At 41.6% G+C, this 12,766-nt stretch overlaps 1 protein-coding gene across 2 annotated transcripts in view; it reads left to right on the forward strand.

Moving 5' to 3' along the window:
* Positions 1–12,766, forward strand: part of GTF2F2 (general transcription factor IIF subunit 2) — a 93,156-nt gene that overhangs the window by 69,573 nt on the left and 10,817 nt on the right. For both annotated transcript variants that reach the window (XM_064175104.1, XM_064175096.1), the window contains exon 7: positions 6,739–6,838. In XM_064175104.1, the coding sequence (XP_064031174.1) occupies positions 6,739–6,838 (100 nt within the window). The remainder of the gene's footprint in view (positions 1–6,738; positions 6,839–12,766) is intronic.

A 12,766-nucleotide genomic window follows, 5' to 3' on the forward strand; every position in this document is an offset into this window, starting at 1 on the left:
ATCAAATGCACAAGGATTTGTTATTTATTGTTAAATTGCCATTCATACTATCTTGTGTTCTGTACTGGTGAAAGATAGAGAGAACTGGAGTCTTCAGTTATGATTGTAGTGCCTGTCTCAGTATTAGCCATGAAATTATCTTGTGTTCCTATGATGTATTGCTCATCCTTCAACATACATGGTTGAATATGTCACAAAAATCTAATAGCTTTCCTGAATATATAATAATTGCAACACTTTTCTTTAAATGCCAGGATTTCAGGGCTTAAAATTAGTTATAAATCACATTCTGTATTAATAGTCTGAAACATTTCCTTATTTAGTGCTAGCAAAAGTTCTAAATTCCATTTCCATTCAGCTTATTCTCTTCTCTGTCTGCCTGTCTGGTCTTTATAAATGAGGATGGACTCACTTTGCTATGACTGGGTGTGCATGCTGGAGTAACACTCCTTGTCTGAAGGAGAATAGTAGATTCATTTGTGCAACAGGCTGCAGTCATACGCCTCCATTTAATGTGAGGCAGCAGAACTTCTTACAATAGAGCACAACATGCTCAATTTGCATGTTGCTGGCTGTTGTGTTTCAGAATGTATGGCAGATAGTTCTGTGAAGCAACAGATTGCCATCATTAGCATTAGATAATGTGTGTTAATGTGGTGGTTCTAGTCATTTTCCCACATTCACAGGTCGCGTCAGGTTGGAAGGGATCCTCAAAGGTCACCTTGTCCATCCCCACTGCAGTGAGCAAGCACACCTCCCAGCTAGATCAGGCTGCCCAGGACCACATCAAGTCTAATCTCCCAGTTTAAAACCATTGCTCCTCATCTTTTCACTACGTGCCCTTCTAAACAGTACTTCCTCAGCCTTTCTGTAAGTCACCTTCAGTTATTGAAATGTAGTTATAAGGTCTCCCTGGAGCATTCTATTCTCCAGGCAGAACAGTCCCAATTCTTCCAGCCTTTCTTCACAGAAGAGGTACTCCAGCTTTCTGATCATCTTTGTGGCCATTCTTCCTGTGCTGTTTGTGCTTTGGCACTGCCATGGAGTGGTTTTAGCAGGTTGTGTCCCACAGGATGCTGAGGTCTTTTAGTTTTCACAGAATTACAGAAACTTTTACATTGTAGTATCTTGTAGTAGTTTTCATCTCTTGCCCATCCTCTGCTGACTTCTTATATTACTGATACTCAGTTTGGAAGAAAGGTCAGAAAAGATGTAGCTGAAACTCAGCAAGGTGCAGGAGTCCAACACAAGAGATGCAGGTGTGGAGCTTTCTTGCTGCATTTGTTTTATTAGTTTGTTTTGAATGAGATTTTGCAGGATGTATCTACCTCTATCGTGCCTGGGATGCTTATCAGAATAAGGAAGACAAGACTTTGTTGCCCATATCTACCTCTATCATGGCTGGGATGCTTATCAGAATAAGGAAGACAAGACTTTGTTGCCCATATCTACCTCTATCATGGCTGGGATGCTTATCAGAATAAGGAAGACAAGACTTTGTTGCCCGTAACAGGTATCATGAAACTTATTGTAATGCAGCTGCTTGTGTCTGGTTCAAGTAGAGTAAAAAACTAAGAAACTAAGAAAGCATTAGTCTTTGTCTTTCACTCCCCTGGTACTGGGCTGGGAACTTCTGTGAGGAATGGGGGGGGGGGGGGGAAAGAAAGAAGAGAAAAAAAGATGCAAAACTGTGCAGAGCTCTGAAGCTTCGATCAGTGAGGCTGTTCTTTTCCAGAGGATCTCTGTTGAGTGATGTTTCAGAGAGAGAAAGAATCAAACCAACTTTTCTACAACAGAAAGGTTGGCCCCTTACTTTCTAGTGTCTCAGAATCACAGAATCAGAATCACAGAATCAACCAGGTTGGAAGAGACCTCCAAGATCATCCAGTCCAACCTAGCACCCAGCCCTAGCCACTCAACCAGACCATGGCACTAAGTGCCTCAGCCAGGCTTTTCTTCAACACCTCCAGGGACAATGGCTCCATCACCTCCCTGGGCAGCTAAGCACAAGGAGGTTTTGAAATGTTTCAGACCCATTTGTACAATAATTTCTTTAGGAAGGTCAAGAATTCAAGCCCTAGCAGTGTGTCTGATTAATACCAGCTTCTAATCTTTCAAACATTTGTTTTGTGATAGAAGATTAATCACAGGAAATCTTTTCTGTTCTAAAGGTTTCTTTTTGATTCCTGGGAGATACATATATTTAAAAGCCAATGAGCATCTTCTCCTAGGAATGTACATATTGCCTTCGTCTGTCTCCCTTTATGAGCCTGCCTCTTGTTGACAAGTCCTATAGAATTTATTTCCAGCCTGTTTTAATGTCTTTTTCCCTTGTTCAACTGTAGGCACAATGACAAATCAAGAGCTGCAGCATAAAATGTATTTTGCTGGGAAATGACTGGCAAATTCAGTGCTGTGCTGGTTGCTTGATGTATTTCAAGGCAGAAGAGCTATATTTGATCATGGGGGTGGAAGAGAAAACTACAGTGTGCAGGCTGGTGGCTGCTCTGTCACTAATTTATTGGCAGTTTCAGGAGACAAAGAAACAAATCTGCATTCTCTCCCTCTTTTTTTTTTTTAGTGCAGATATTAGCATGAATTATGGCACAAGCTATTTCAACAAGCATCCAGTGGAAAACTTAACTCCTTGGAGGGTTGCATGTAGTTCTGAGCCATAACTAAGGCTTTTAACTGTCACACTCCTGCAAATAGTAATAAAAACTAAGGGGCAAAAAGGCACTGCTCCTTTAAATCAGTGTTGCCAGTGACTCAGAGTATCTATTGATTTTTTGTTTCTTTATTCCTACCAACAGTTTCAATTAAGATTCAGCAGATCCACTCTGAAAAACGAACCCTGGATAAAATGCTTTGTAAGATTTTGGTTCAATATTGCTTATTAAAATTCTGTTTAAGAAATGTGCATTTAGAAGTAATTATGCCTGTAACACATTAAAGCATCAGGCTGAAAGGGCTAAGATAATGCCCAATTCATAGCTTTTGTTAGAAACTTTGGAGTGTGGAATTACTGGAATGTATAAATATGTATTTCATCCACTTTTTTTCAAGCAACAGGGTTACAAATTTTGGGAGTTGATTATGTTCAACCAGGCTTACTACCTTCTGAGTATGAAAGAATTACTGCGTGGTTTTCAACACCAAACCCCAACACCAACGTGTTTTCCTTGCAGATAGTGTCTGCATCAACAAATCCTCTGAACAAAATGATTATAGGCTCTTTGTCCTTACATTTTGTAGTGCACTAAGCAAATTTCAGTGCTTCATCTACACAGGAACCATTTGATAATGTAGGGTTTATAGTATATTTGTCAGGGCCTTTACCTGTGTATTGGGGGAGGTTAACTTCAAATGCGTGGCGGGCTGCACCTAGGATCTTGTGACTGTATTTTACATGCCCTGTGGAAGGAAGGCAACCTGAGCCTCTGTCAGTTTTCAGGAGATCTTGAAAGCTGCAGAAAAAGAAATGAGAAGGGTAGCCATCAGGGAGAAGAGCAAGATGCATGTGTAGAATAAATACATATTAATAAAAAGGTTTGCCCCCTGAGTCACCACGCTTCCCACTTAGGCTGAAGATGAGCCAGCAGTGTGCCCAGGTGGCCAAGAGAGCCAATGGCATCCTGGCCTGCATCAGGAACAGTGTGGCCAGTAGGACAGGGGAGGTTATTCTGCCCCTGTACTCAGCACTGGTCAGGCCACACCTTGAGTACTGTGTCCAGTTCTGGTCCAGGGAGAAGGTCATCAGTGGACTTGGAGGTGAAAGGAGAGACAGAAAATTCCCAATTCATCTCCAGGAGCCCCTGTCTCATAAATAGGAGCAATATCATTAAAAAGGTTAAACAGGAAACCTCATTTCAGAATGGAGAAATGTGAAAGGGGAGAGAGATGTGAGTGCAGTGCAGGAGAGGGCAGACCAGGTCAAAACAACAGGGAAAATGGTGGAGAACTGCAAGAGGAGATTGAAAAAGAAAAAGCCAAGCTCTTGAAAAATTTTAAGTCATTGAGACCAAAAATAAAAGCATTAAGCAATGAAGACATGGAGAAAAAGATAAATAGCTTCAGCCTGTGCCTCTTTGTGAAATAGGAGTTTAGAAGACCTTTGGCACTCAGATCAATACAGTCTTTAAAATCCTCTCCTATGAGGACAGGCTATGAGGGTTGAGGCTCTTCAGCCTGCAGAAGAGGAGGCCTCGAGGAGACCTTGTAATGGCCTTCCACTATCTGAAGGCGACCTACAGGAGGGCTGCAGAGGGACTGTTTGCAAGGTCTTGTAATGACAGGATGAAGAGTAATGGGTTTAAACTGGCAGAGGGGAGATTTAAACAATGGTAGGAAGAAGTTCTTTACAGTGAGGGTGGTGAGACACTGGCACAGGTTGCCCAAGGAGGTTGTGGATGTTCCCTCCCTGAAGGTGTTCAAGGCTAGGCTGGATGAAGCCTTGAGCGACCTGTTCTAGTGGGAGGTGTCCCTGCCTATGGTGAGGGGTTGGAACTGGATGATCTTTGAGGTCCCTTCCAACCTAAACCATTCCATGATTTAATTAGATTGCTGGCCAAAAGGTAAACTCTTTTACTAAACCATTCTACCTTTTTTTCCAGAACAGGGCTAAAAACTGTTCACTGCTCATTTACCTTCTCACTGATTTTCCTTCAAGCTGAGGAAAAAAACATGCTACATTTGGACAGCAGAAGGAATTGAGATACTTTCTCCTGAGTTAGAAATGCAGAATAAAAGGCAATGGTCACTTAGGGGTAATTAAAACTATGGAACAGGTTTGCCATTGGAATGGGCTGCCCAGGGAGGTGGTGGAGTCACCATCCCTGGAGGTGTTCAAGCAAAGCCTGGATGAGGCACTTAGTGCCATGGTCTAGTTGAGTGGCTAGGGCTGGGTGCTAGGTTGGACTGGATGATCTTGGAGGTCTCTTCCAACCTGGCTGATTCTAAGGGGAAGTAGGATTTTTTTCTGTGTATGAAATAAAACTGCTGGCAGCTGCTGTCCAGCAACGCTACCTACGAAGAGTGCTTGGCTTTATTTCCAGTTGCTGAAGCTGGACTTCCTATTTCTGAATGTGATGCTTTATTCAAAGATAATTTATTGAGGTTGCCCAGGTGTCAAATCAGAAGAATGCTGGACTTCAGTTGGTTTTATGTTACCTTTTTACTCGAAATCAGTGATCTTAAACACAGTGTTTTTAAAAGTGCTGCCTTGTTTTGTCTCGTTGGTGTTGTACAGTAGTGAACATGCAGTTATTATTTGCATTGATATCACTGTATTCTTTTTTCACTGGAAAGAAGCAAACATCACTGCACCTTGATTACTCTGAAAGCCTTATATATTATTGTCATGGGTTAAGCTGAATATTTGCTGCTGTTCATCAAAACCAGCCTGCCTCATGCCAACTCCAAAATGGAAGTGCTGGCTGCAGCAAAGTATTATGGAGGCATGAAGTTCAGGTTGTAACATGGGAGACTTTCTGTTTTGGTTGCTGACTTTGGGTTCTGCGTTTTGGGCTTTGGGTCTTCTGCTGAGAAGGCAGTGGGAGAGGGTGGGATGGGAGAGCAGCTCTGTGGCTTGAGTTCTTACCTCGCTTGCATCTGCTTTCTGCTTCTTTCTGCTGTGCCTTTTCTGCTGGTAGGCTAAGGTGCATCATATTATTTTTACCTCATTTATTCAGTAATTTCTTATCTGAACTCTTTATCACAACCAGGGGTTTTTGTGTGTTAATTTGCCCTCACTTCTGTGTTGTAGAGAAAAGGCTGTGTTAAACTAGCATGATTATAGTTAGTGAAAATTGTCACTTCTGCCTGTAAAACACACCTTTGGAAACAAAATGAATTCACTGATGATAACACATTAATTGCATGTGCCATAAAGCTATTTGAAGGGACATTATCCTGCATCTTTCTAAAGTTAGTTTTCCTGCATCTTCATTTCAAGCAGCAATTCTTGAGTGCTAAACCTGAAGTAATTGGAGTACTCCTACACCATCATACATAAGCTTTAAATTAAATAGGGAGGAGTTTGATGAAATGTGTTCAACCTCTGAGCTTCTCAGAATCTTTCCCGAAGAGAACTGAAGGTCCTTCTGTTCTTAACTGTGTGATTGAGACTTGATTGTACATTGCTTTGAACCCAGGCAGTTTTCTCTGTCTTTGTGCTTTTCAAAGTGCTCGTGAAACAGTTATTTGTGCTCTCTTACTGTACTATAATGCCAGAAGAAAGGTCACAGAAATTTATATTTTTACATTAAAATATCTAAGAGAAGGTCATGAAGTTTGATTATTGCTGTGGTCTGGGAGTCAGCAGAGATGGGTAGAAAGCTTTTTCAGCCCTCATCTTAGGAAGCCAGGAGATTTTGGGTTCGTTTGGGTTACATTTGGTCTTTTCAATTTAAGAGCAAGGGCCTTTCTTCCACCTGAATGTCAGGCTTTTGTAATGAACTGCTGTTCAGACATGGATTTTAATCCCCTCCCTTCACAGTTGCTTGGGTTTTGGTATTTCAATATCTTCTGTAGCATATAGTGTCCTTATAACTCACAGTGTCCTCAACCACAAATACAATAGGAACATTTTAATTCGAAAGAGAGCATCTGGTTTTATTTATGACTTGTTTGTAGCTGACCTTTGGTAAGGGCTGGTTCATACTTGCAGTTTTTCAGAATCAATTTTGAGTGTGTCCTTGTCTGAATTTGTATTAATTCTCTTTACCACTTCTTTTGCAGGTTACAAATAGAAGAATCTTCTAAACCTGTAAGGCTATCACAGCAGCTGGACAAAGCCGTAACCACGAACTACAAACCAGTGGCTAATCATCAATACAATGTAAGTAGCTTCAGGCTTTTCCCTTCTCCTTTTCAGGAGGAGTCTGACTTAGGACTCTAAAATCACTCTGCTGCTGTTCTTCATCTCTTTCACTTGTAGCTGGCCACTGTCTTTGGAAGCGCTCCATGCTATCTGTTTTCCCCCCAGATTTGTCTTCTGGCAGTGGGGTCTTCTTTCTGTCTCAAGACTAGTGTCACCCTTAGGATTAAGATCTGCCTATTCTGAATCTCTCATGTTACCTGATTTGGGGGCAAGACCACCAAGCTTTCCTGGCAGCTTTATTACATTCTTCCTCCAGCCTTTTTATTGAAATGTAATTTTGAAGCTTGGGGATAAAAGGCGCTTCTGACTTTATGCTGTGAGATGTGGAAGCACTCCTGTGAGCAAAATAAAGTGTCATATGGGGGTGGGCAAAAGATGTGAAAAGAATCATTAGTCTCCAGCCTTTTGCAGGAACTGACAACAAGTAGAAGAGAATAACAGTTGGTAATTTTTCACAGTTTCATACCTTCATAGTATGTGTTATTTGCATCGTTGGCTTTATCAATATTACACCCACGTTGCTGTTGCAGATCAGTTGATATCCAAACTCCAACGTCCTTTTTCTTAAAGATCCCCTTTGAGTGATTTATATGTACAATATATGTAATTGCTGTTCCTGTTAAATGTGAGAAGCCATAAGTCACGCTGCACATGAGTCACTGTGTTAATCATTCCAACTTTTACCTTTTTTATTAAGATTTTATTTACATTAAACAAGTGACAATATACTGGATGATATTTAAGTGTTATTCTGAAAGGCAGGCTATTTCCACAGAAGCAAAAAGAAGAGTTTCTCTCTCATGGGACTGTTTTGTAGTAGCTGCTGTTCCCAGGCTGATCTATAGATAGACAATCATACCAACATAACTCCTTCAGCTAGGGGAATGACATTTAACCAAAATAGTCAGACTGGTATATCCTGCTATGCAAATGCAGTTTTATATATAAAGGAGTGTATGGTTTTACAGTACAGTTTGTGTTGCTTAATTCTGGTATAGGCTACAGTGATGTACAGCTCTTCTTCTTAGAGGGATTTGTGCCATTTCTCTGACGCTGGCAGAATTACATCGGTATGGACTTCGACCTGGGGCCCACCTTTGAATCTGCAAACTGCTGTTGTCATATCATTGCAGAACACAAACCCTGTGAGGAGAGGCTGAGGCACAGAGTGGGGACAGAGTGGCTGGAAAGCAGCCAGGAGGAAAGGGACCTGGGGGTACTGATAGATAGTAGGCTGAAGATGAGCCAGCAGTGTGCCCAGGTGGCCAAGAGAGCCAATGGCATCCTGGCCTGCATCAGGAATAGTGTGGCCAGTAGGACAAGGGAGGTTATTCTGCCCCTGTGCTCAGCACTGGTCAGGCCACACCTTGAGTGCTGTGTCCAGTTCTGGGCCCCTCAATTCAAAAGAGATGTTGAGATGCTGGAAAGTATCCAGAGAAGGGCAACAAAGCTGGTGAGGGGCCTGGAACACAAACCCTATGAGGAGAGGCTGAGGGAGCTGGGGGTGTTTAGCCTGGAGAAGAGGAGGCTCAGGGGGGACCTCATTGCTATCTGCAACTACATGAATGGAGGTTGTAGCCAGGTGGGGGTTGGTCTCTTCTCCCAGGCAACCAGCAACAGAACAAGGGGACACAGTCTCAAGTTGTGCTGGGGGAGATCTAGGCTGGATGTTAGGAGGAAGTTGTTGGCAGAGAGAGTGATTGGCATTGGAATGGGCTGCCCAGGGAGGTGGTGGAGTCACCATTCCTGGAGGTGTTCAAGCAAAGCCTGGCTGAGGCACTTAGTGCCATGGTCTAGCTGACTGGCTAGGGCTGGGTGCTAGGTTGGACTGGATGAGCTTGGAGGTCTCTTCCAACCTGGTTGATTCTGTGATTCTGTGTGAGATTCAGGAGGTACAACCAGGATGTAACCACACCTCCTAAAAGCCGTGGTGGTCTCGTGTCCTAACTGCAATGCTTTTGATTGGTTCTGTAACCATCCATGCTAATGGAAAGCCATTGGCAATGTGTTTTATTTTTCATGTCTACCTTAAAGGTGTTCTGATAGGAAAAATCTGTAGGACGTACTTGTACTTGAGTCACCCTTAGCCATGACTTGGCTCTAAAGGCCCAAGCACAGCTATTTTCTACAACCTCTTTCTTTTCATTAACTCTTGTATTAAGGCTAAGGTTAGATGGCTGAAAGGACATACAACTGGAAGAACAAGTCCATGAACTTTATAAACCTCTTAGTTACATTTTTCTGCTGTTGTCAAGCAGCAGTTGCTTGCTGCACTGCTTGTAATGACAGCCCTGTTAGGGACAAGACTTGTCACAGGAAAGAAAAGGATGCACAAATGACTGTACTTGCTGATACATTCTGACATCTTCTAGGGAGTTTCTATGGAAAGAATATTTACTAAAGAAGAAAAAAAAATGGGTAGCATTCCTTAAAGGAAGAGATGGTAGAATATTAAATGTGGCTTAGATGTGGCTGCCTCACATTCTGATAAATTAATGTGTAACAAGAAGGAGGGAAATAAATGACATGTGGATGGGAAGTAGCAATAGCTTGGTTGAATACAAGGATGGGGTAAGTGATGTTTTGTTCAAGAGATTATGTTAGGTCTGCCTTTTCACTAGACAAATTTGCAATTCCATTACAGTATATACCAGGGCTGTGACTTAGCTTTTCTTCTTCAGGGAAATGACCTTCGTTTTAATTATCTCTGTAAATACTATGTGTTTGCAAGGGGGCAATGTTAATATTCTTGCAGCTGGAATCTTTCTGTGACATAATCAATTGTCATAATACAGCAGAAAAGTTCTCTAATGGTCCTGGTTACTCTTTGGAGACTTCTTTGTGGTCTCCCCTCTTCCCACTCCCCAATACTTCAGGGGTTGGTACCTGTGCTCTTGGGGATGGGAAAACTTTAAAGAAGTCTTTCAGATGTCTTCAGATGAAACTTTGGATTTAGTCTCACCTCTCTATCACCTTTGTATTAGCTGTCTACCAAAGCAGTGTAAAACATCAGCATTCATGATACCTTCAAGAAGGCAATTTTGGCAGATATTTAGCAAGCTTAGCAACAGCCTTGGAAGATAAACAAAGGGAATGTGATTTTTCTATGAAGTCTTGCAGGGGCAAACTTGCTCCTTCTACACTCAGCAGCTTGTTCTAACATGGTCCTTCCTTGAAATCAAATTGTATTTTAATCATGTTTAAATTCTAAACCCACACAACTTTAAAGAAATCAAATTAGTTTACAGTCTACATGCGGTCTGTAATCTGACTCTCAAAAGTGCCTTAAGCCTACTGAATAAAACATCTGGTTTGCAAAGACAATAGGAAGGGGGAAAAGTGAAAGGCTGCGTTGTAACTTGCTGTGAGCAGTGTATTCACAAGACAAAAAGAAGACAGCAACAGATACCACATTTTTGGGGAGGTTTTGTTTGGTTGGGTTTTTTTAATCTCACTCCACAATATGCTTTGTGTTTTTAGATAGCAGTGGGAGCTGTTGCTGAGGTTGGAAGGTTGCTAGTTAAAATGTGGACATCCAGGATGCCATCTGCAAGTCACTTGTCAACAAAGGAAGGGTTTGGTACTCAGTTTTCTGTGTGCATTTATTTTATACATCAATATACAGAATATTCACATTGAATTTCTACAGGCAATAGAAACACTTCTCTTGGGTTTACTTTGGCTTATCCAGAGAATGTAAATTAGAAGCTCCTACTGGGGAAAGCATACCAAGGCACTAAAAGAATGGAGAAAGAGGAATGCTGAGCATTATGATGTACTAGCAAAAAAAAATAAGAAAAAGCAGAAAAGATGCTTTGGTTATAAAAACTACTTCATGTTGATTTCCAGGAGGCTACTATTCATATGATTAGGATTTCATACCTAGTCATGAAATAATCCTGTCAGGCTAACATCAATGAAGATAATGCTGAGATTAGTTTCCTAATTCCTACTTTATTCCTCCTCTGTGTAGGAACCACCAGTTTTATAGTAAGCAGGCTTATTTTCTTATGATGGAGAGAGTTGCAATTACTTGCTAGCTAAGCACGTTTTCACTGTGTTATTTGAAGAGGTAAAGACAGTACCACGGATTTCTTTTTGTTATTGTTCTCAGAGATTGTCTTGAGAATCCCAGTAGCTGTTTCTATTATGGTCAAGTCACTTACCCATTATTCCCATAGCTCAGTTAGGTACAGAAGGAATAACCTCAGTACTTTGCTTTTGTTCCTGATGCCTAAACAAACACCAAACCAAAACCCAGGAAAGCAGGAGATCAGTTTCTTCTATCACTTCAGCTTGACCTTCCACCTGAGGAGATTGCAGCTTGTTTATGTTTCTCATTCATTTTAGTTTTGTTGTTTGGGGAGGTTGAAAATCACAGAAGGGTTGTTAAGAACAGGCATAATAGCTGCTGCTGTGGCACAGTGATGCAGTGTATGACTGGCTGTCCTTGTCCTTCACACTGCATCTTTCACCTGCTGTATTTTCTGAGTCAGAGAAATATTGATAACTTCAAGAACAAGTGCATAGGTCTTTGCACTGAAAAGTTATCTCAGATGTATGTTGGAACTACGTGATCTTTAAGGTCCCTTCCAACTCAAACTATCCTATGAAGCCAGAATTCAGGCAAGCTACAACCTCCTTTCACAGTATCACAGTATCATCAGGGTTGGAAGAGACCTCACAGATCATCAAGTCCAACCCTTTACCACAATTCTCAAGGCTAGACCATGGCACCAAGTGCCACGTCCAGTCCTGCCTTGAACAGCTCCAGGGACGGCGACTCCACCACCTCCCCGGGCAGCCCATTCCAGCGTCCAATGACTCTCTCAGTGAAGAACTTTCTTAGCCATTTATTTGTTTGGAGCCCTCAGTCTCATTATATATGTGACAGTGGGGTTTCCCTTTGGTTCTCTCCAGCTTATAAAGCAAAGCAGTTTTCAAATGCAAATTATATTAGAAGCTGGAAACTAAAATTGTTCTTGCAGATGGAAATGAGACTTCCAAAATATACAGTGCAACATGAGTCTGATCATAACAAATGTTTTGTAATGATAGCATCAAGTGTCAACTTGAGACTGAGATGTGACATGCTTGTGTATTTTTTGAGACTGAAGGTACAGTGTCACACTAACAAAAATAAATCAAAGGCATATCTTAGATCCTGCATATCTCATTGTCCTCAGGATGCACCCATATCCTTGCAGCAAGTTCCTACACCATAGTGCTGAGTTAGAACATGACTTTGATGGTAGACGAATGCTCTGGTAGGAAAAACATAAAATGCTCATCATATATCTTAGTAAATTCTCACTTAAGACAGGTGTGAATGAAAGACATTTTTAATGCTGAACACTGACTAGCATCAGATCAGTTTAAGATCAGATGCAAAGACCTTTTTGGCAGCGTGGTGGGTTAGGAACTATCCCCTCCCCCCCATTTGAAATTTACCAGACCTGTCCAGACAGCTTGGAAGTAAGAGGAAGCTGTATTCACAGCATGGCAAAATGCACAAGTATCTATATACAATATATACAAGTTAGAAATAATACAAAAATCCAAACTCCCTCCTGAACAAAGAAAACTGCCCAGCAGGGCTCGAAGCTACCTTCCCCTCTTTTTCTCCCCCCTCCATCTCAGATGGACAAACAAAACTAAGTAGAAGCCGGCAGCAGCCAGCAAAGCTTAAGTGTTAGCTGCTGAGATTAGAGGTGAGATACCAAAGCAGATTGCAGTTAAAAGGAAGTGATCAGATCCAGTAACACAGACCAGGCAGAGAAATGAACAGGACAACGTCCCAGGACACAGTGAGGGAATATTGTTTATGTTTTGACTTTTTATCCCTCTCAGCAAACCAATGAATGATAGAGACCTCATCACTATTTT

This window comes from Pogoniulus pusillus, chromosome 3, assembly GCF_015220805.1.
Source record: "Pogoniulus pusillus isolate bPogPus1 chromosome 3, bPogPus1.pri, whole genome shotgun sequence".
NCBI classification, from domain to species: domain Eukaryota; kingdom Metazoa; phylum Chordata; class Aves; order Piciformes; family Lybiidae; genus Pogoniulus; species Pogoniulus pusillus.